This window comes from Pseudorasbora parva, chromosome 15, assembly GCF_024679245.1.
Source record: "Pseudorasbora parva isolate DD20220531a chromosome 15, ASM2467924v1, whole genome shotgun sequence".
NCBI lineage: Eukaryota > Metazoa > Chordata > Actinopteri > Cypriniformes > Gobionidae > Pseudorasbora > Pseudorasbora parva.
The window spans coordinates 21,667,777-21,689,847 of NC_090186.1; the positions used below are offsets into that span (position 1 = coordinate 21,667,777).

General features: G+C 44.0%; 1 protein-coding gene across 15 annotated transcripts in view; it reads left to right on the top strand.

Annotated features, from left to right (window-relative positions):
• Positions 1-22,071, top strand: part of nrxn3b (neurexin 3b) — a 442,510-nt gene that overhangs the window by 135,744 nt on the left and 284,695 nt on the right. For all 15 annotated transcript variants that reach the window (XM_067417365.1, XM_067417366.1, XM_067417364.1 and 12 more), the window contains 2 exons: positions 650-1,088; positions 3,639-4,022. In XM_067417365.1, the coding sequence (XP_067273466.1) occupies positions 650-1,088; positions 3,639-4,022 (823 nt within the window). The remainder of the gene's footprint in view (positions 1-649; positions 1,089-3,638; positions 4,023-22,071) is intronic.

Below are 22,071 nucleotides of genomic sequence, written 5' to 3' on the forward strand. Positions count from 1 at the left end.
TTATACAAATATTACAATATTACAAATTGTTGTTTGACCAGCATTTTTTAAATTAATATTTAAATAAAAATTTGTTTATTTATTCATTTGTAATTTCTTTGATAAGTTTTATATAAAATGTCAGTTGCTCCATTGACAATATTTAGATGTTTAGGTCGTACTTGCAGACCTAAAATACATAATACATAATATGTAAAATACAAATAAAAAATCTGACATTTTCTCTTGTACACTAACTTTTTCCCCAATAACTTCTTGCCAAATGGTGTCAAATTGGTTGTTAATGGATTTAGTAATTACCACTTGAGTTTATGCGTTTGTCCTGTCAGAGTAACAATAGCTGTAGGTTATTATATTAATGATGAGCATATTTCTCTAACATTTGACAATGACATCCAGAAAACGTCTCAATACTACAGCCTGTTTAATATTAAGCTTGACAGTTGGTATATTTCTTTAAAATAAATACCACTTTATTCGATATTTTGTTAGATAAATCAAAGACATTTATTTGTGTTACTTAATATATAAGATATGATTTAGTTCAATTTAATCACATGAAAAAGGAAAATTGTTGGAGTTGCCTATTGTTTTCAGGTTTTCAAAGATCCAAATCACATTTGTCAATAATGCTTTTCTTGAATTGTAGGTGGTCTACAAGAATAATGACATACGGCTGGAACTCTCTCGACTGGCCCGCATCGCAGACCCCAAGATGAAGCTACAAGGGGATGTGGTGTTTAAATGTGAGAATGTCCCGACCTTAGACCCCATCTCCTTTGAGACGGCAGAATCCTTCCTCGGCCTGCCCAAGTGGAACACCAAGCGTGTAGGGTCTATTTCCTTTGACTTTCGCACCTCAGAGCCCAATGGACTAATCCTCTTTACACAAGGTAAGCCCCAGGACAAGAAGGATTCCCGTAGCCAGAGGAGCAACAAAGTGGACTTCTTCGCTGTGGAACTTCTAGATGGAAATCTTTATCTTTTGCTGGACATGGGATCAGGAACGATTAAAGTCAAAGCCACGCAGAGTAAAGTCAATGACGGAGTCTGGCATCATGTAGACATTCAGAGAGATGGAAGATCAGGTGAGCATTAATTTTCTCCAGAACTTCAGGGATCTTAAAAAATTATGGTTTCTTCTGTATATAGAAATTGTGTTATTAAGATCTCCATGATGCTCAATGAATTTGCTTACTAAAATATTGTTTTAATGATTTATTTAGATTATTATTGTATAGTTACTTTTCTAAAAGCAATAAGGTACTTGAAGCTGTCATCATGTGATTTTTTTTTTCCTTCTGTGTAATGCCTACACTCAGAAAATAGTACGTTCAATCAACTTAAACTAATTGCATGGAAAAAAATAAATTATTAAGCAATAAGAACTAAAAAATAAGAGCAATAAGAACTAAATATATATATATATATATATATATATATATATATATATATATATATATATATATATATATATATATATATATATATATATATATATATATTACTGAACTACTTAATTTTAACAAACACATTTGTGTTGAGCTAGCTTAACAAATGTGACTCCTGCTGGCAAGACGCAATGAGCAAATTTTCAAAAATGACTTGTTATTTTCACCTTCTCTATTAAAAAAAAACCTTCCAAAGGATGTATGATTTGTTGGAATTTGACAAATGACTGTGCTACACCTGTTTGAGAGTCAGCAAAGTTAATTTTGAGGGAAAAAAATTGTTAATATTTTCTGAAGCTTCCAAAACGAACTCTTGCCATTGAGAATTCACTACGAATATTCACAAAGATCTTGGCGGCCACTGACAACCATAGTGGGGGGATAATACTATGGTAGTCAATGAGTCAGATAAGATCTTAATAAAGGGCCTATATTCAGTGCACTTTTAACCACAAAAATAAAAAGCATTACAGAAATTGAACATTTTGTAGCTGACCTTATTGCATATGCGTAGTTGTGAAGAAAGTATTTAAATAATAATGTAAGGTGATTTACAAAGGTTTGCGCTAGTCAGTTTACTGGCATTTGCACCATTATTTACCACCCAAAAAATGGCATCAACATCTTAAACCAGATGCTGATTTGTGCTGCTCTTGGTTGATTGTGTTAATCATGATGGAAAAGATCTGGCTGTGTCTGTTCTTTAATTTGAAATTTCCACAACACTGTAAAAAAATATTTAGAAAAAAAGTTACCTGGTTGCCTTAAAATTTCAGTTCATTGAGATTAAAATTTTGAGTTAATACAATGAAGATTTTTTGAGAGTCGACAACCTTTATTGAAATATTATTAAAAGATTTTGTAAGCATATTGGGTAATGGTGTGCACTGGGATAAAACAAAATGTTGGTTTCACTGCGTCATCACAAATTAAACACTCACAATTACCCATTATGCTTACTAAATCTTTTAATAATATTTTAATAAAGGTTGTCGAATCTCAAAAAATCTTCATTGTATTAATTCAAAATTTTAATTTCAATGAACTCAAAGTTTTTAAGTGTTAAAGTTTTTTTACAGTGTGTATTTTATTTCTGATGACGCAGTGAAACATGCCAAATAGTGCTATTTTCATGATTTATTAAATTTTTGCTGCTCAGATTTCCTTCACTGTATCAACTTTTTTTTTAGTTAAGTTTAGTTGTCAATAAAAATGTCAATAAAAATTTCAACGCAAATGGATTAGGTAAACTGCAGTTTTTAAACATTAGGTGGATTAAACTCAGTGAAATTAAATTGTGATTTTTTTTTCAAAATGAATTAATTAATAATGAATTAATGAATTAATGAATGAATGAATTAATTAATTAAACTGAACCAGAGCCAAAAATCTAAATAACAAAAAAGACACCACATGTCTTGAAATTCCTTGCCTGGTCTAGACTGTCACATTTTTACATGTGTGACTTATGCAGTTAAAAAAATAAAAATACAAATAATAATACAAATAATAATACAAATTCTAAACCGGCAACAAATTCTCAGTAAAAAGAAGTAAGTAATGTAGCACTTTCATCCACAAAAATAATCTATTCTCAATTGTAACTTAAATGTTAACATGTTTAGATCAAATAAAGGTTATGTTTGTAGAATGATAATAAACTATTTTAGATTCTGCACTTAAATAATTGTTTTCATACCCTTCTGTATATCAGAGGTCACAATTTGGAACCTTGTCTGATTAATAGCCGTGATGGAACTCCATAGAAATATTTCTCAGCAACAAAGGGCTGAGAGATATATAAGCATGTGGGTGTTGAGAGACCAAGAATACTTGCATAATACAGACCAGTGGAAGAACTCAGAACAATCTGCCACTGCCTCCACACTGGACTATATTGATGTTTCTATTCTGAAACTCTTGCCTGCCTGTATCCTTTAGTACATCTTTGTGTCAGAACACCTGATCTCACATACATACACAAAAATGCTCATATATATCTATATCCTATCTATCTTTTTCTGATTTTGTATGTTTAGCAGAATTCTGTGGTCAATTATTTTTATAATGAGCATGAAATGTCACAGCTGTATATATATATATATTGTTTTTATTTACAGCCAGTCTCTCCTTCTTTTGTCTAAGCTTATTTTGTCATACCTGACAGATTGTTTTTGTTTTGAACAGGTATTATCTCTGTGAACAGCCGTCGGACTCCCTTCACCGCCAGCGGTGAGAATGAGATTCTAGACTTGGAGGGTGACCTATATCTTGGAGGTCTCCCAGACAACCGAGCTGGCCTGGTTCTTCCCACCGAACTGTGGACCGCTATGCTGAACTATGGCTATGTGGGCTGCATCCGTGATCTCTTCATAGATGGACGAAGTAAAGACATTCGTCAGATCGCTGAGGCCCAGAACGGAGTCGGAATCAAGTCATCCTGCAGCAAAGTTACAGGCAAACAGTGCGACAGCAACCCCTGCAAAAACAATGGAATCTGCAAAGAGGGCTGGAATCGCTTCATCTGTGACTGCACCGGGACCGGATACTGGGAGCGAACCTGTGAGAGAGGTGAGTTATACCATTGTACTTCCATTTGGCTATAGGCGACCCATGGGCTTCCCCTCAGAGGCTGAGACTAAGCGTAGGCTAACAAATGGCTAGGAACATTTAAATAGTCTGGTTCAGAGTTTGCTGTAAGTTGGCACTATCAAAATTCCTAAGTTTACAGGTGAACATTTGTTAGCTGGTGTCTATTTCGCAGGAGATTTACATTTACATTTACATTTAATCATTTAGCAGACGCTTTTATCCAAAGCGACTTACAAAAAAGGGGAGAGTAATAGAAGCAACGGAACAGACAAGGCCAAAAACCTGTAAGAGCTGTAAGACATCGTCTCAGGTTACGTATGTAACCCTAGTTCCCTGAGGGAACGAGACGCTGCGTCGAAACGCTGTGAGAACGCCTCTGCGTTAATGCGTCGTGAAGCGCCTGTAGAACCATTCCATCGGAAAAAAGATCGATCGTCGGCGTGATGACGTCATCGACCGGAAGCTATAAAGCGTCCGTGAAAACAAACAGGAACTAACTTCTGATAAAGCCTGAAGTAAGTGATCACGGACACGCCGGGAGTATGACAGAGCGACGCAGCGTCTCGTTCCCTCAGGGAACTAGGGTTACATACGTAACCTGAGACGTTCCCTTTCGGGGAACTCGAGCTGCGTCGAAACGCTGTGAGAACGCTTATACCCACATCGCCATAGGACCAAGTGTCTCGTATGTGTGAAGCCGAAGCACACAGTTACGAAAGTACCTGTGCCCCTACTGTAGATGCCAGGTCTAGTTCATAGAACCTGACGAAGGTTAAAGGAGACGACCATCCGGCCGCGTTACAAATATCGTGGAGGGAAGCCCCCGACAAAAGTGCTTTTGAAGCAGCCATACCCCTGGTTGAATGCGCCCGGACAGCCAGTGGAGACGGCTGCCCGGCCGCCTCATAAGCAAGTGAGATGGCCTCGACCACCCACTTGCTCATCCTCTGCTTAGATACTGGGGCCCCTTTCTTAGGGGGCCCGAAACAGACAAACAGCTGATCAGTTTTCCTCCACAGGGCAGCTCTGTGGACATAAGTATCTAACGCCCTGACAGGGCACAGCAGATTCAATCTTTCCTGGTCTGACGTCGTGAAAGGAGGAGGACAGAACGCCTGAAGAGTGATGGGGCCCCGTGGGCTCGTAGGAACCTTGGGGACATAACCCGGCCTGGGATGCAGAAATGCTTTCACCATCCCAGGCGCAAACTCTAAACATGAGGGCCCTACAGACAGGGACTGAATATCTCCTATTCTCTTTAGAGATGAAATAGCCAACAAAAATACCATCTTGAGGGTAAGGAACTTATCCGAAACCTCCTCCAAGGGTTCGAATGGAGGCTCGGACAAGCCCCGTAAAACAATGGCTAAGTCCCATGCTGGGACCCTCAAGTGCATCACAGGCTTCAACCTTAAAGTGCCACGGAGGAAACGTGTAATCAGAGGGTGTCTTCCCAAAGACACTCCACCGAAAGGGACGTGGAAGGCACCCAAGGCCGCCACGAACACCTTTATTGTGGAGGGGGTCAACCCTGCCGAGAACCTTGCCTGCAGAAACTCCAGCACTGTACCAACCGGGCAGTTAACTGGGTCCCACTGGCGTTCTCTGCACCATGCTGAGAAAAGTTTCCATTTCAGAGCGTACAGTTTCCTCGTGGACGGAGCTCTGGATTGAAGGATGGTCTCTACGACCTCGGCCGAGAGACCTTCCTCTATGAGCCTAGCCCCCTCAGAGGCCAGGCCCACAGTTTCCACATCTCCGGGCGTGGGTGCAGGAATCTCCCGCCCGCCTGAGAGAGTAGATCCCTCCTGGTCGGAATCTCCATCGGAGAGCCTTCCAGGAGAGATATCAGGTCCAAGAACCATACTCGGGTCGGCCAGTACGGAGCCACTAGAAGTACCTGGGCCCCGTCCCGGCGTACCCTCTCCAGAACTCCTGGAAGCAGGACAATCGGGGGGAAGGCGTACAGAGGTAGCCTCGGCCACTCCTGTACCATGGCATCCAGCCCCAGCGGGATGGGTCAGAGAAAACCACTGCGGGCAGTGGGAATTCTCCGCCGAAGCAAATAGGTCTATTTCTGCTTTCCCATAAACCTTCCATAGGAGCTCCACCACCTCTGGGTGGAGTCTCCATTCCCCGGGCCTCGGCCCCTGTCTCGACAGGCTGTCTGCTTCCTGATTTAGGACCCCGGGGATATATACTGCCCTGATTGACAGCAATTTCCCCTGGGCCCACAGGAGGATCCGATGTGCCAATTTGTCCAAAGGACGGGACCTCAGACCCCCCTGGTGATTTATGTAGGCGACCACTGACGTGTTGTCTGTCCTGACTAACACATGGTGGCCCCTGAGGTCGGGTAGGAACTGTTTCAATGCAAGAAACACTGCGAGCATCTCTAGCCGATTTATGTGCCAGTGCCGCTGATGTTCCTGCCATAGACCCTGGGACGAGCGACCACTCATGGTCGCCCCCCAGCCCGTGAGAGAGGCGTCTGTCGTTAGCGTTACGCGACGAACATGAGCCCCCAACACGGGACCCTGAGATAAAAACCCCGGGTTTTTCCACATGACCAGAGCACGTAGGCATCGCCGCATGACTTTGATCGTGCGGAGCGGATTTCCCCTCGGGGAGAACCCTTTCGTTTTGAGCCACCACTGCAGTGGCCTCATGTACAGTAGGCCAAAAGGTATCACGTTGGACGCTGCTGCCATGAGACCTAACAGTTTCTGGAACTGTTTCACAGTGACGGCCCGGCCTAGCTTCTGTTCTTTGACGGCTGCCAGGACCGATGCTATGCGTGTTGGCGATAATTGCGCCCGCATAATTACCGAATCCCAGTTCACACCTAGAAAAGTGGTTCTCTGAGCCGGAGAAAGCACACTCTTCTTGGCGTTCAGCCTCAACCCCAGCTTCGACATGTGGGCGAGAACAGCATCTCGATGCTGAACCGCCATCTGCTCTGTATTCGCTAGAATCAGCCAGTCGTCGATATAGTTCAGTATGCGGATGCCCTGTAGACGCAGCGGCGCCAGAGCTGCATCCACACACTTGGTGAACGTGCGGGGTGACAGTGCTAGACCGAAGGGAAGTACACGATATTGGTATGCCTCTCCCCCGAAGGCAAACCTCAGGAACTTCCTGTGATGTGGAAGGATGGAGACATGAAAATACGCATCTTTGAGGTCTATGGTGACAAACCAATCCTCCGATTTGACCTGCGCTACAATCTGTCTGAGTGTAAGCATCTTGAATTTGAGCTTGGCCACCGAGCGATTCAATAGCCGCAGATCTAATATCGGGCGTAAGCCCCCATCCTTCTTCGGCACGATGAAGTAACGGCTGTAAAAGCCAGACTCCCTGCTGGGAGGGGGAACCCTCTCTATAGCCCCTTTTTGCAGGAGTGTCTCTACTTCCTGTGCCATTACCAGAGCCTGCTCCGGGCCCACCTCTGTAGGTAGGACACCGCAGAAACGAGGTGGCCGACTTCTGAACTGAATGGCGTACCCCTTTTCTATTATCTGCAGGACCCAATGAGATATATTTGATAGACGTTTCCACTCGTCTAGAAAATCTACTAAGGGAACCAGCCTCTCGAGGCTGGCCTCTGGTGTATTTTGAGCAACAAGCACAGTGCCCTGAAGCGGCGGACCGGCAGGGAACGACTGACTTGACTGCTCGGGGGCCCCCCCGAAGGGGGTGCGGACCACCCTCGGGTGGCCCGCGGAGACCGACTGCGCCCCGGCATTGCGGCGGGGTTGGCAGCGCGGCCCCCCGAGGGTGCCGTAGGGAAGCGGGTACCGTTGGCAGGGGTAAACACCGCTTCCCTACGGGGGGAACCACCCTCAGCGTCCTGGCGCTTCTGGCGTCAGGAACGCTTCGACGAGGCCTTCTTGGCGATCAGGACTGTCTGCAGATCAGCCCTGCCCCTCGAAGGCCTCGCCTGAGAGCGCCGCCCCTCGTCCCCGCGCTGAGGGGGAGCTCGAGCGGCGACGCTCTGATTTTGTTGCGCCCTGTGAGCGGAGCTCGTACTCGGCTTGGGCTGCCTGATGTCAGCGGCAGCCCCAGGGACCTGGACCCGGAGAGGGAGAAACTGCTTTAGCGCCGCAGCTTGCTTCTTTGACTCCTGGAACCTCTTGGTGGCAGTGTGTACTGCGTCACCGAAGAGGCCACCAGGAGACAGCGGCGCGTCGAGCAGGAAGCTTTTCTCCCTCTCCTTGATTTCAGTGGGGTTGAGCCATAAATGCCTCTCCGTAGCCACCAAGGCTGCCATAGAGCGGCCAACACATCTGGCCGTCTCCTTGGTGGCCCGGAGAGCAAGATCAGCTGATGTTCTGAGCTCATTTATAATATCTCCCCCCACTTCATCACGTCCATCTAAGTCCTTGAGCAGGTCAGCCTGATAAGCCTGCATTATAGCCATAGTATGCAGGCATGCAGCAGCCTGACCTGCCGCCGAGTACGCTTTTCCCACCAGTGCCGACGTTGTTTTTAATGGTCTGGTGGGCAAAGTCGGGGCCTTCAGGGACGATGCCGAGGAAGGCGAGAGATGGCTCGCGAGCGTCTCTTCTACCTTTGGCATCGCCCCATAACCGTAGTGCTTCAGCCCCATGATGTTGCTATAGACCGAAGTCTGAGGGCTGAACACACGGTATGATGCCGGTCTCCTCCATGACTTTGCCACCTCGGTGTGCAAATCATGGAAGAACGGCAGGCCCCGTCGCTGAGGTTCTGAAGCGCGAGCGGGCAGGAATCTTTCATCTAATTTACTAGATTTTCTTCTTCCTGCCTCAGATCTTTCTATGGGCCAGTCAATATTTAGTCTGGCCACAGCTCGCGTTAAAACCTCAACGAGCTCCTCACTCGCAGGGGACTGAAGTGGCGAATCTTCAGTTGCGATGCTCTCAACGTCCACCTCCTCGGAGCTGGATAGTTGGAGCACCGGCGACTCTCTCGGGGGGGGAAGAAACCGCCATGCGTGCTTCCATGCCCCGAGAAGAGCCGCTGGATGGAGCAGGTGAGGGCAGAGATAAGGCAGCGCCCGTCTCTAACCCCTCTGCAACATCCAATTGTGATCCCCACGACTGCAGCCTTCGCTCCGCCTCGGCGGAAGCGGGACCAGAGCCGCGGGGAACACGAGCCGAGGCACCCTCCTCGAAGAGTGCCCGGCGGGAGCGCAGCGTTCTCAGTGGCATACGCTCACAGTGCTCGCAAGCAACCCCCTCGAGGGCTGCCTGGGCATGCTGCGCTCCCAAGCAGGCTACACAAAGAGAGTGTGTATCCCCGCTCGTGATGTAGCGTGGGCAGGGATGAACACACCTCTTAAAGCTGCTTTCACTCGCCATTTTACTCTATCTATTTTATTTTCTCTTTGTTTGTTAATATATACTGCAATATTTAACAAAAGGGTGGAAAATCTCTGGATATAGACAGACAAAAACACCAAATAGTCAGACAGGTTCACACAGATCGCTTGCTGAAGGCTCAGAAGCTAGTTCCTGTTTGTTTTCACGGACGCTTTATAGCTTCCGGTCGATGACGTCATCACGCCAACGATCGATCTTTTTTCCGATGGAATGGTTCTACAGGCGCTTCACGACGCATTAACGCAGAGGCGTTCTCACAGCGTTTCGATGCAGCTCGAGTTCCCCGAAAGGGAACTCAATTAATTAGCACAATACACAACAATTATTATTATTATTTTTTTTTATTATTATTTTTTATTTTATTTTTAAAGACAGACATCTACAACAAAAACTCACGTACGCAAAGTACCGAACACTGGATTTTGATAGCTATGATAACAACCCATTAGGACTAAGGCTGTTGCCCCAGCTGTTGTCGTTAATGCAGATTCAGTGGCCCAATGGGTTGGTTTTGTATTCTAGCTAAACGCGCAGCAATAGCCATCTACAACCAAAACTCACGTACGCAATATACAGAACACTGGATCCTGATAGTTATGATAACTATGTAACATACCCGCCTGAAGGCACAAATCCGGATGAGAGACGTAGATATGATCCAGGAGTGTGCGCTTTTGGTCGTTGCTGTGGTGATCAGTAAGTGCTATTCTGTATTGGTCAAGTGCAAATGGAAAAGATGTGTCTTAAGATGTTTTTTAAGAATGGCTACAGACTCGGCAGCACGAATTGAGATCGGCAGGTCATTCCACCAGGTGGGAACGGTCCAGGAAAATGTCCGTGAGAGCGGTTTCATGCCTATTTGGGATGGAACCACGAGGCGCCGCTCACTCACAGAACGCAAGCTTCTGGAGGGTGTGTAAGTCTGAACAAGTGAATTTAGGTATATTGGTGCAGAGCCAGTGGTTGTTTTGTAGGCGATAACTAGTGCCTTGAATTTGATGCGAGCAGCCATTGGCAACCAGTGCAGTTTGATGAAGAGAGGCGTATCATGCGCTCTCTTCGGCTCATTAAAGACCACTCTCGCCGCTGCATTCTGGATCAGCTGCAAGGGTTTGATAGTGCATGCTGGAAGCCCAGCCAGAAGAGCATTACAATAATCCAGTCTGGAGAGTACAAGAGCTTGAACCAGGAGTTGTGCAGCCTGTTCTGATAGGAAGGGTCTAATCTTTCTAATGTTGTATAAAGCAAATCTGCAGGACCGGGCTGTTGCAGTAATGTGGTCAGTGAATTTTAACTGGTCATCAATCACAACTCCAAGGTTTCTTGCTGTCCTTGATGGAGTTATGGTCGATGAACCAAGCTAAATGGAGAAATTTTGATGAAGTGCTGGGTTGGTTGAGAAAACAAGTAATTCTGTCTTTGCAAGATTGAGTTTAAGATGATGCTCTTTCATCCAGTCAGAAATGTCTGTCAGACAGGCAGCGATACGAACACTGACTGTAGGATCATCTGGTTGAAATGAGAAGTAGAGTTGAGTGTCATCAGCATAGCAGTGATAGGAGAAGCCGTGTTTCTGAATGACAGAACCTAATGATGACATGTAGATGGAGAAGAAAAGTGGTCCAAGGACTGAGCCCTGTGGAACCCCAGTAGCTAGATGATGTGACTTAGACACTTCACCTCTCCATGACACCCTGTAGGACCTACCAGAGAGGTAAGACCTGAACCACTGGAGAGCAGATCCTGAGATCCCCGTCCTCTTAAGTGTTGACAGGAGGATCTGGTGGTTAACTGTGTCAAAAGCAGCAGACAGATCCAGCAGAATGAGCACTGAGGATTTGGAAGCTGCTTTTGCCAGTCTCAGTGCCTCAGTTACAGAGAGCAAGGCAGTCTCGGTCGAATGGCCGCTTTTGAAGCCGGATTGGTTGTTGTCTAGGAGGTTGTCCCGTTCAAGAAACATAGAGAGTTGATTGAACACAACTCGCTCAAGGGTCTTTGCGATGAAAGGCAGAAGGGATACCGGTCGGAGAGGGTTTCTTAAGCAGTGGGGTTACCCGAGCCTGCTTAAATGCTGTGGGAAAGGTTCCCGTGTGAAGAGAAGTGTTGACAATGTGAGTGAGTGCAGGAGTGATTGAAGAAGAAATAGCCTGAAGGAGGTGAGTGGGAATAGGATCAAGTGGACAGGTAGTAGGGTGATTGGAAAGGATGAGTTTAGAAATATCTGCCTCGGAGAGTGGAGAGAAGGATGGAAGCGTGTTCGTGTTAGTTGTTGAGATGTGCGTGTCAGTTTGTGATGAGGAGAACTGTTTGCTAATGAGAGCTGTTTTGTTGGTGAAAAATGATGCAAAGTCATCAGCTGTAAGAGTTGATGAAGGAGGGGGAGGAGGTGGACAAAGGAGAGAGGAGAATGTTTTAAAGAGTTGGCGAGAGTCAGAGCAATTGTTGATTTTGTTGTGGTAGTATGTTGTTTTAGCAGTGGAGACATTTGTAGAGAAAGAAGAGAGAAGAGACTGATAAAAGGCAAGGTCAGTATTGTTTTTAGATTTCTGCCATTTCCTCTCTGCCGCCCTGAGTCCAGAGCGATGTTCACGGAGAACTTCAGACAGCCAGGGGGCAGATGGGGTGGGGCGGGCTGGTCTGGATGAAAGGGGGCAAAAACTGTCTAAGGAGGATGTTAGAGTGGAGCAAAGAGTGTCGGTAGCACTGTTAGTGTCCAGTGCTGAGAACTGAGCAGGTGGAGGGAGTGAAGATGAAACCATAGTGGATAGGCGAGAGGGAGAGAGTGAGCGTAGATTACGCTGAAAGGTAATCTGTGTAGGAGTACGTTTTGTATCAGGAGTCAGTATGAGGTTAAGAGTGATGAGAAAGTGGTCTGAGGTGTGTAATGGAGTAACTAAAGTGTTGTCCGTGGAGCAGTTGCGTGTGTAGACCAGGTCTAATTGGTTACCTGATCTGTGAGTAGCCGTAGTAGATACTAACTTAAGGTCAAATGAAGTCAGTAGAGTGCTGAAGTCTGCAGCTAGGTGTTTATCAAGATGGATGTTGAAGTCACCAAGCAGAATCAGTGGAGTGCCATCCTCAGGGAAGCTAGAAAGTAACTCATCCAACTCCTCCACAAAGTTACCAAGGTGACCTGGAGACTGGTAAAACATGCACTACACACTGCTCCCCTATTTCCCTATTTTCCCATTAGCTTCTGCGTAGTTTGTGCTTGTTGTGTAAATGAAACTAATTATCACAGAGTAAATAGTACTACAAACTATTATTATTGCTATAATTTCAATGTCAGACTTTGTCTGGCCAACCAAATGTTTTTTTTGTTTTTTTATCAGGATTTGAATATACAGTTGAATTGAAATCATATAAATATTGCAATCCATAACAATGTCCCCAACAGTGCTGACATTGACAATAGGTTACTGTTGAAAAAAATATTGAAAGAAATAAAAGGACTGTAACAAACATGTCTTTAAAAAAATGTTGTAATGGTGGAATAGCACTTTTGAGAGTATTTCGACTTGGCGCGAGATTTGCATGTGTAACTCGGCCTACCCACGTAGGTATATAAGGAAGTAGCTGGCAGGATCGCATTATGTTTTTAAGCTTCGGAGCCAATTGTTACATACCTTTCACTCCTAAAGGCTTCTAAGTTAGTGTCAGTTCTTCGAGACGACGAGATCTTCCAGTCGGTGTTGGTGTATGGCGCGTTCCAGCTGTCACATACTTCCTGCCTGCTGGTCAGTGGATTGGTATCCAGTTGGTGTGTGGTCCCCTGGGCGCTTCGGCATCGTTTGCGAGGTTATCTTCTCACAAAAGAGCTCACATGTGGCGCGTCCTTTTCAGGATGTCTTACCCTTGTGCTTCTGGGTGTGGCCGGTCTCTGGCATCTTCCGATGGCCACTCGCACTGTCTGACGTGTTTGGGCTTTCAACACGCTCAGGCAGCGCTTGTGCATGAGTCATGTTCTCACTGCGGGAATATGGCCATCTCCGTGTTGCGGTCGAGACTCAATGAGCTCCGTGCGGCCGACGGAGTGAGAGTCACCTCTGCCACACCCCGATCTGACGTCTCCACGCGAGGCGTCACTTTGGCTGGTGGCCAGGGTGATCTGAGAGTGATGGTGTAGAATTCAGCTCCGACGCTCATGCCTCGGCCCACACCCCCCTCTGTTGCACCGGTACCCGCGAGCGTTGGGATGGAGCCCGCGGCCTCGGTTTCGACCGGTCCGTGGGTTTTGTTCGGCGCTCTGGAGGATGATGAGATGTCAGTCACCGCATCACAAGTTGGGCTAGAGTCCTCTGAGGATGAGGATTCGGCTGTGCTGCCGCCTTAGGGTGTGTCAGCATTGCCGGAGTCGGACCCGGAGTTGACAGCCATGCTTGACCGGACAGCCGCGGCGCTTGGTCTGGAGTGGAACCCTCCGCCCCGGCCAGAGCGTTCGCGGCTGGACGACTATTTTTTGGGTGCACCACGTCAGGACAGCTGTCCTGCCGTGCCCCCAATTCCTTTCTTCCCGGAGGTGCATGAAGAGATTGTGCACTCGTGGAGGGCCCCGTTGTCTTCCCGCGAGCGTTTGGCAACCTCTTCCGCCCTCTTCGCCCTCGATGGGGCGGCGGCTAAACGGTACGTTGGGGTTCCCCCAGTGGAGCATTCTGTGGTGATGCAACTGTGTCTCCAGAGCGCCTCCTCCTGGCGTGGCGACCCAAAGCACCCCTCCAAGGCCTGTAGATTCACATCTTCAATGGTGTCGAAGACCTACAGAGCTGCGGGGCAGGCCGCCGCCTCTTTACATGCCATGGCAACTCTTCAGGCCTACCAGGCCAAGTTGCTGTGTGACATGCACGAGGGTGGAGCCGACCCTGAGACTCGTTTCCTCGACTCCCCCATATCCCAGGCTGGGCTATTCGGTGGCGCGGTCGAGAGCTTCTCCCAACAGTTCTCGGCCGCCCAGAAGCAGACTGAGGCCATTAAGCATAAACTGCCCCGGCGGCCCGCTGCTACACCCAAAGCGCCGCCAGCACAGTCCATTTGAGTTAATTCAGCACAGTTAATTCAGTGGTCAGGAGCAACAAATCTTCAATACCATCTAATTTTTCAAGAACATTCAGTAGTTGCCTAAAACACCACACACATTTAGAACAAATGAGGGTTTAGACTCAGCATTTCCTACCCATCAAGATTTTGGATTTTATATCAGAAATCACAGAAAGAATAAATGAGCCTTTGACTGTACAGACATTGAGTGGAGAGCAGATTCAGCTTTACACGTGAGAAGGAGATTTTATGTTTTTTTTTTTTTTTTACTTTTCTTGGGAGGTTTAATACGATTTCTCTTTCACTTCTAGTGACTGTCTCGCTGCGCTCTTCACTCAGAAGTATCCGAAAGTTAAATTGAACAAGGCTTGGAGCAAGAAAATATTCCCATGGTGTTCAGAATTAGGAGCAATCACATTAAGTTTTTATGACAGTTTGTAGATAGCTGCTCCTCAGGCTATTTGGGGATGCAATCTTTACACAGCATGAGTGGATTGCCTTTTTTTAATTCTACAAAGAATTTTTACATTTTAGCAGATGGTTCAGGCTCAGTTGTAGAAACCACAGAAACCTTAAAAAAATAAAAATAAAAAATAAATTAAAATCCTGGCAAAGTAGTAATGTATAATGTAATATAATTTATTTTACTTAATTTTTGTTTGGCTTTTTTTCCACATATGGCCAATTTTGGTTCTCTATAGATGTTTAGAAAATAAACATACTTTTTTTTTTACACCCATGCAATAGTTGCATTTGTTCACTGACAGTGACCAACAGTGGACATGTAATTGTAATTTTCCTGAACAACAATGAGCACAACATTTCATAGCTAACATTTCATTTATCCGAAATACACTATAAAGAGAACACTGTGAAATGTACATTAACTTGCTGGGAGAAATTAGCAAGTAAGTTGCTGTAGTCTATTCCACAGTATGCTTACTGTAAATGGAATCACAATAACTATATTATTACTGTAATTATATTACAGTAAAAATGTAAGTATTATTAGTGCTGTATATTTATCACATTTAATATAAAATTACTGTTAACAGGCATTGCTGAATTCATTTAGTGTACTTCTCTGACACTAGCGCATTTGGGCTTTAGGCTTTAGCTTAGCTTTAAGCTTGGAACATACTCTGCAAGATACTCAAAAATAAATTTGTTCTTTTTCTCAAGGTGGCAAGAACAAGAACAAAGTTCGTTCTGCCAGTACATTCCATACTTCACGAGAAAAGCAGGTGCTGATCATCTGCATTTCTCTGCATTAACCACGCCACTTTAAATGTCTGACCAATCACAAAATAGTTATCGGACAACCGCAAGAAAAAAGGTCTGCTCAGGCGATTGTGTCGAGAACAAGCTGCGAGAACTCCCAAACCAGGGCTGCGAGAACAAAATGACGTAATTTTGTTCTCGCAGCCCTGGGAGCGAGAACTTTTTTCTCTGTTCTTGTGGAGTATGTTGCAGCCTTTAGGCTTTAGATCCCCATTCCAAAGACTACAGTGTTGAGGGTTGAACAGGAGGCTGTGGTTAGTGGAGCTGGGAGGCTCCATAGGATGAGACAGAGCCCAGGGGGCTGGGTAGGGCTAGACGTGGGGGTAGAACTGGACAGAGCCAGGGAGCTGGGCTGTACCAGCTGAAATCATGGAGCCAAAAGGCTGGGCTGAACCACCGGAGACAAAGCCAGGGAATTGGAGGAACTAGCAGAGGAGAAAAGGCCAGGGAGGCTCAGGGGGGCAGGAACATTAGTGAAGCAAACTATAAGAAAACAACAAGAATGGATAACCAAAAACTAAAACATATGGCCTTAATTACACACAAACTGGGTAAAACAAGGAATAGGTGTGACTTAATTAAACCAATGTGTAACCAGTGTGACAAATGAACAGGGTCAAAACCAACAAGGAAACTAAATATCAAGAGCTAAACTGAACGTGACTAGCCTAGAAATCTAGACGCACCTTAGCGGCAGCAAATCTAATCTGCCCGGGAGTGTCGTCTGGCAACTCTCAATACTTATCTGAGCTGTAAACGCCAAGCTCTTGACGGGCCAATCACATTGTGTATATAGTCGGTGGGCGGGGCTTAACATTATGGCGCCAGAGTTGCGCTTGCGTGCTTCTAGTAAACACAGAGGCTGGCGAACAGTGGTCATTCGAATCAGCTTTGACCACGACTCTGGAAGACTTGGAGTTAATCTTTCATCTTAGAAAAGAACAAAGAACAGCACTGAAGTCATTCTTAAGAAGGGAAGATGTGTTCGGAGTTTTGCCGACCGGATACAGTGAATGTTTAATCTATCATTGAGCTCCGCTTCACCTTCGTTGCTCTGGTTGGTTGTAGCACTATCCTATCGCGTATAGAGGGAGCTTGAAAGACCGTTTTCCCCACCCCTCGGATTGAGCCCTGTTAATGGTGAGTTTCCAGACCAAACATCTTGATGTGGGTCTGGCTTGTCAGGCTAGAACGTGACAATACTAGGTTGGAATGTCATTTCAGTCAAATAATAATTTCACAATTTTCATTTTTAGCTGAACTTCAACAAGGCCCTACAAAACATTATTTAACTGCATTTGAAAACAGTTGACACAAAAAAAGGCTAAATGTATTTAGATTTTTTAAAGGCTTTTACAGAAATCCACAGCACTCTAAAAGCAGTGGTGAAGGGTGGTGCATTAAAAATGCATTGCAATAATGAAGCACAGAAGCAGCGGTTCCTAAATGTAAAGAGAAATCTCTCGGGCAGTGGTTTGCTGCAGAGGGAGTGCACGCTGTCTCATTCTGTTAACCTTGCCTGAGTCCTGAAGAGCACTCTATTTTTGAAGCACTCGGAGGCCTCTGCGTGTGAGTGTATGTGTGTATGTAGATGTGTTAACATGCCTCTTGCGTTGCTGTCTCCGCCATTCCACCTGCAGTCAAGAACACGCAGTCACATGTTAATGCCAAACCCCCACCCGACTCCTCTCCCGACCACTGCAGCCTCTCTTGTTTAAGGGCCCTGCAGGTATTGTTCTGGGGCTGCTTTCTGAGTCTGTTGCCTGGGGCCGACAGATATGAGCTGGAAGTGTCACTCTTGTGTTTCCAAGTGAATTTGCTGCGGGCTCACATTTGCGATAATATGGATATAGCATGGCTTTATGGAGGTTCTTAATGTTATAAGGAATGGATACTCATTTTTACTTTCACAAGATCCTAACATGAGATCCGACTGATGAGATCAGACTGATGATGAATGATGAATAAATCTCTTTTCTTTTTCTTTCATGGCATTAGTCCATATCTGTCAAGTTTGAATTATTGAAAGTCTTAACAGTCTCAACATTATATGTGTACTCTTAAAAGTTGACAACATACATTTTAGCAGAAAAGCTTACAGAGAGCAAACATATTATTCTCTCATCATGAGTATGTCGTAGATTCTTATCCTATAACATTTGCATTATGATGAGCAGTAGTAAGTAACAAATCATTGCTCACAGTTAGGATGCAAATGAAATGTATTGTTGCAGTAAATAGACAAACTGTTTCACGCACACAGACATTCCCACCAGATTATTCATTGTTCCCCAAAGCCGGATTCATAAAATAGTCATGCTGGGATCAGGGCATGCTTGGTCTGAAAAGAGAAGACAAGTTGCATAACGTTCAATAGAAAATATGCAGAACAATGCATTTAAATATATATTTTATTCATGTAAATTCATATGAATAAGTCTGTTTGCAAAATTCAGTTTAATGCTATACTGTTGTAGTATTCAGTCTTGTTTTATGTTTTAATGTATGATGGAAAAAAGTGGTGGCCGTATTGTCATTTGGTCTAGGCTGTTGTCTTCCAATCTGTAAAAACGGTAGAAAAACTTTCACCATCCATGGCCACTCCCACCAGTCTGCCATGGAGACACTAAACCAGAGTCAAATACCGCCTTGTTTTAGAAAAAACTTCTTTGCAAATTTTGAGTCGTAATGTGGTCAACTTGTATTGTTTCCCCGATGCAAGAATTTAAAGAGTAAATGTTAAGTGAGTGAGTTACTTTATTTTTTCAGTGAAGGATTCAATGTGTTGCAATTATAAATACAGAGAGAATTCCAAAACAGAAAATCTGAAAATCCTCTGTGTTTGTAGTCAACATTTCAAACAAAGGGGAACAACCTGAAAGAAACGGCTGTTCTGTTAGTTCTGCCTAACCCCCTTGAAGCAATAGAGTCCATATAGCTAAAAAGCTGTTGCCACAGTGTTACATTTTTACCCTTACAATAACTGTTCTGTTAATAAACCTCCACCGTTCCGACTGTCCATAGGCGGGGAAACAAAAATGCAGAAAAAACAATCAGTGTTTTTCATGAAAACCCTGAAGCTGTCAAATGTTGAACGTCGAATGACAAAAGTCTATTTCAATTCCTGAAAAGAATGATGTTAAAAATCATTGTTAAAACCATTCCTATTCATCAACATCTATTTTGTTACTTTGAATTCTAAATATGTACAGAAACACTTGCCTTTCTTTTTTACCTAGTGTTCATTTTTTATGACTTGCAGCATCATGTACACAATGAGTTAGTCTCTGTCTCTCTGCAAAATGCTCTCTGCTCTCTGTTCCCTTCACAAAAATGTAAAGATACCTTGTGATTGTGCTCCCTATATTTACACTTTCAGTGACCACATAGAGTTGTGACATGTAGTAATAGCATAGAGTAACATGTGAATAGCAATATAATATTCAGGCTAATTAAGTGCCAAATTTCTGCTTGTAGAGCATTGTGGAGGCGAGTTGGCAAGCACAATTGTAACTTTTCATTTATTTGAAAACTTATATTACTCATCAAACTGTATAATTAGTAAACATTATTTTGTGTGGTAACTGACAGCAAGCTACATACGTTTATAGAGCTTATGTTTATGAACACAGAATATTTATTTAAGAAAATCTTAAGGTTAGCAGTAAATAATGGATTAGTAAAGTTTGGGTAATACTTTGTCATAGTAATAACAGTAAATTATGCAAAATAATTGTAACTTGTAACTAACCCCTTAACCCAGTGTCGTTTCTAGGCATAGGCAAACTAGGCGGTTGCCTAGGGCGCCAACAGCTGGGGGGCACCAGTGAGCCCCCGCCCCAACAAGATTTTTTAGTTATTTCATATATATTTTATTATTAATATTTCGTACTTTTGCTATTTCAAGGCATTATGATTAGTTGCGAATCGCGATTATTGGAGTGAAGTCGCCATGGTGATAGTGGAGCTGCTGTAATGAGATCATGTAGAGTGCGGCAGGGAACGTCGTCATCTGTGCTTTAGTTTCATCATCATGAAAAGGTCAAAGCCACCAGGGGCTCAGTATCGTAAAAAGAAAAAAGAGGAAATATAAAAAAGAAAGCAAAATATACAGGTATGTTAGCCTACTTATTGGTTACCTGTTCTCTACTAAGCTGGTCGCTCTATCATAATTTTAGATAAAAAGCTTATCTATTTTCTAGAAATACCTGATATTAACCTGACTTTTAATTAGTTAATTGGTGTTAGATATAGCTCAAATGAAAAGCTAAAACCCTCCAAATGATGTTTAATGCACTGAAATAAATAATGTTCACAGAAAAAATATTTATCATTTAATCAAGACGGAAAGGTCAAATTTTGGCAAGACAAAAGTTTTGTCGCCTATACAGAAATTGAACAAATTTACAGCAAATACAAAAATATGTCAGCAAATTAAATTGTGGTGCTGTGAGATCCAAATTTAATATATTGTGTGACTTCCATGAGCTTGAAGGACTGCATCCATGCCGTTTGGCAAGGATTCATACAATTTATTGATGAAGTCATCAGGAATAGCTAAGAAAGCAGTCTTGCATGCCTCCCAGAGTTCATCAATATTCTTTGGTTTCGTCTTCCATGCGTCCTCTTTCATCCTACCCCACATATGCTCAATGATGTTCATGTCTGGTGACTGGGCTGGCCAATCCTGGAGCATCTTGATCTTCTTCGCCTTGAGGAACTTTGATGTGAAGATGGAAGTATGCGATGGAGCACCGTCCTGCTGCAGAATTTGGCCTCTTTTATGGTGGGGAATATAAGAGGTAGCTAAGATTTCTTGGTATTTTAGGCTATTGATGTTGCCTTCCATCCTGCAGATCTCTCGCACACCCCCATACTGGATGTAACCCCAGACCATGTTTTTTCTGCGACCAAACTTACTGTTTTCTGGGTGAATCTCGGATCCATGCGGGCTCCAGTAGGTCTCCTGCAATATTTGAGGCGACTGTGGTGTATTTCAACAGAAGATTCATCTGAAAAATCCACCTTCTGCCACTTTTCCTGCATCCATCCTTTTAGCAGGCTGTGGGCCTTGGCAAATGCCACACGGCTTTGCAATTGTCTTTTGTTTAGTGCTGGCTTCTGGGCACTGATTCGACCATGGAGGCCATTTCGAGACAGAATCGGACAAACTGTTCTGGTTGACACAGGGACTTCAGGTGACCAGGTCTCGAGGAGCTCTGCTGCAGTGGAAAATGGGCTGGCCTTGGATTTTCGAGCCAACAAACGGTCCTCTCGAGCAGTTGTCTTGCGGGGTCTGCCTGACCTGGGCTTGTCAAAAACGTCTCCAGTCTCTTCAAATATTTTTTTATTCTCTGTACTTGACACTGAGACACATTGAAGGTGTCTGCCACATCAGCAGTGGATCTGGTCTTCAGCCTTTTGATAATCAAAACTTTAGTCTCAGGTGAATCTTAGGCATGTTTGCAGAGGTCTAGTTACAGTTGATGTGAAGGTCTAGCGTACTGGGGTTCTTTTTATACACACTTGAGACCTAATTTATCCATTATTAGTCACAGGTGAAGCTCATATGACAAGGTGACAAAACTTATGTCTTTGGAAAAATGGACTCAATGGGCTTTACCAAGCTGTGAATATTAGAATACTTTTTGAAAGTTTAGTTTTTCACTGAAACATTATCACAAAAGCTGGTGGGATTAAAATGAGCCATTTCTTGTAAAAAAAAAAAAATCTTGATTAGAAATATATTTCAGCGGCACTTTAGGTCAATTTGTACACAAGCGACAAGACTTTTGTCAGGGACTGTAGATCATAGAAATCAAAATGTTCTGCCCCCGAAACCCCCTAACATTTGTGATCTCAGTGATAATAAACCTGGCTACATTACTGGATCAATGCATGTACAATATGGCCATGAAATAAGGAAGTCATATTTGCTTTATAAGGCATAGTTTTAAAAAAAAGAAAAGAAAAGGGGGGTGGGGTGGGGGTCAAGATACGAATCTTGCCTAGTGTGACAGAAAGGCTAGAAAAGGGCTTGCCTTAACCAAACCCTAACCCTACAATAACCCTAGTAAGTACATAAGTTAATTATTATTACTCAGTACTTAAATATATAATTACAATGTAACAATGATGCCTTAAAATAAAGAGTAATCAAGTTTAAGCTTAGTAATAGTGAAGCTTTATGATGATGGGAAATTGCTTTCCCCAGGTTTTATATATATATATATATATCTGAATTCTGCCTAAAGCTTTCAGAATGTGTGTGCTACCCTCTCACATACAGATTGCTCATGGTTCGGTTTGTATCACATTCACGGTTTCAGTACGGTTCTGTATTTACTTAG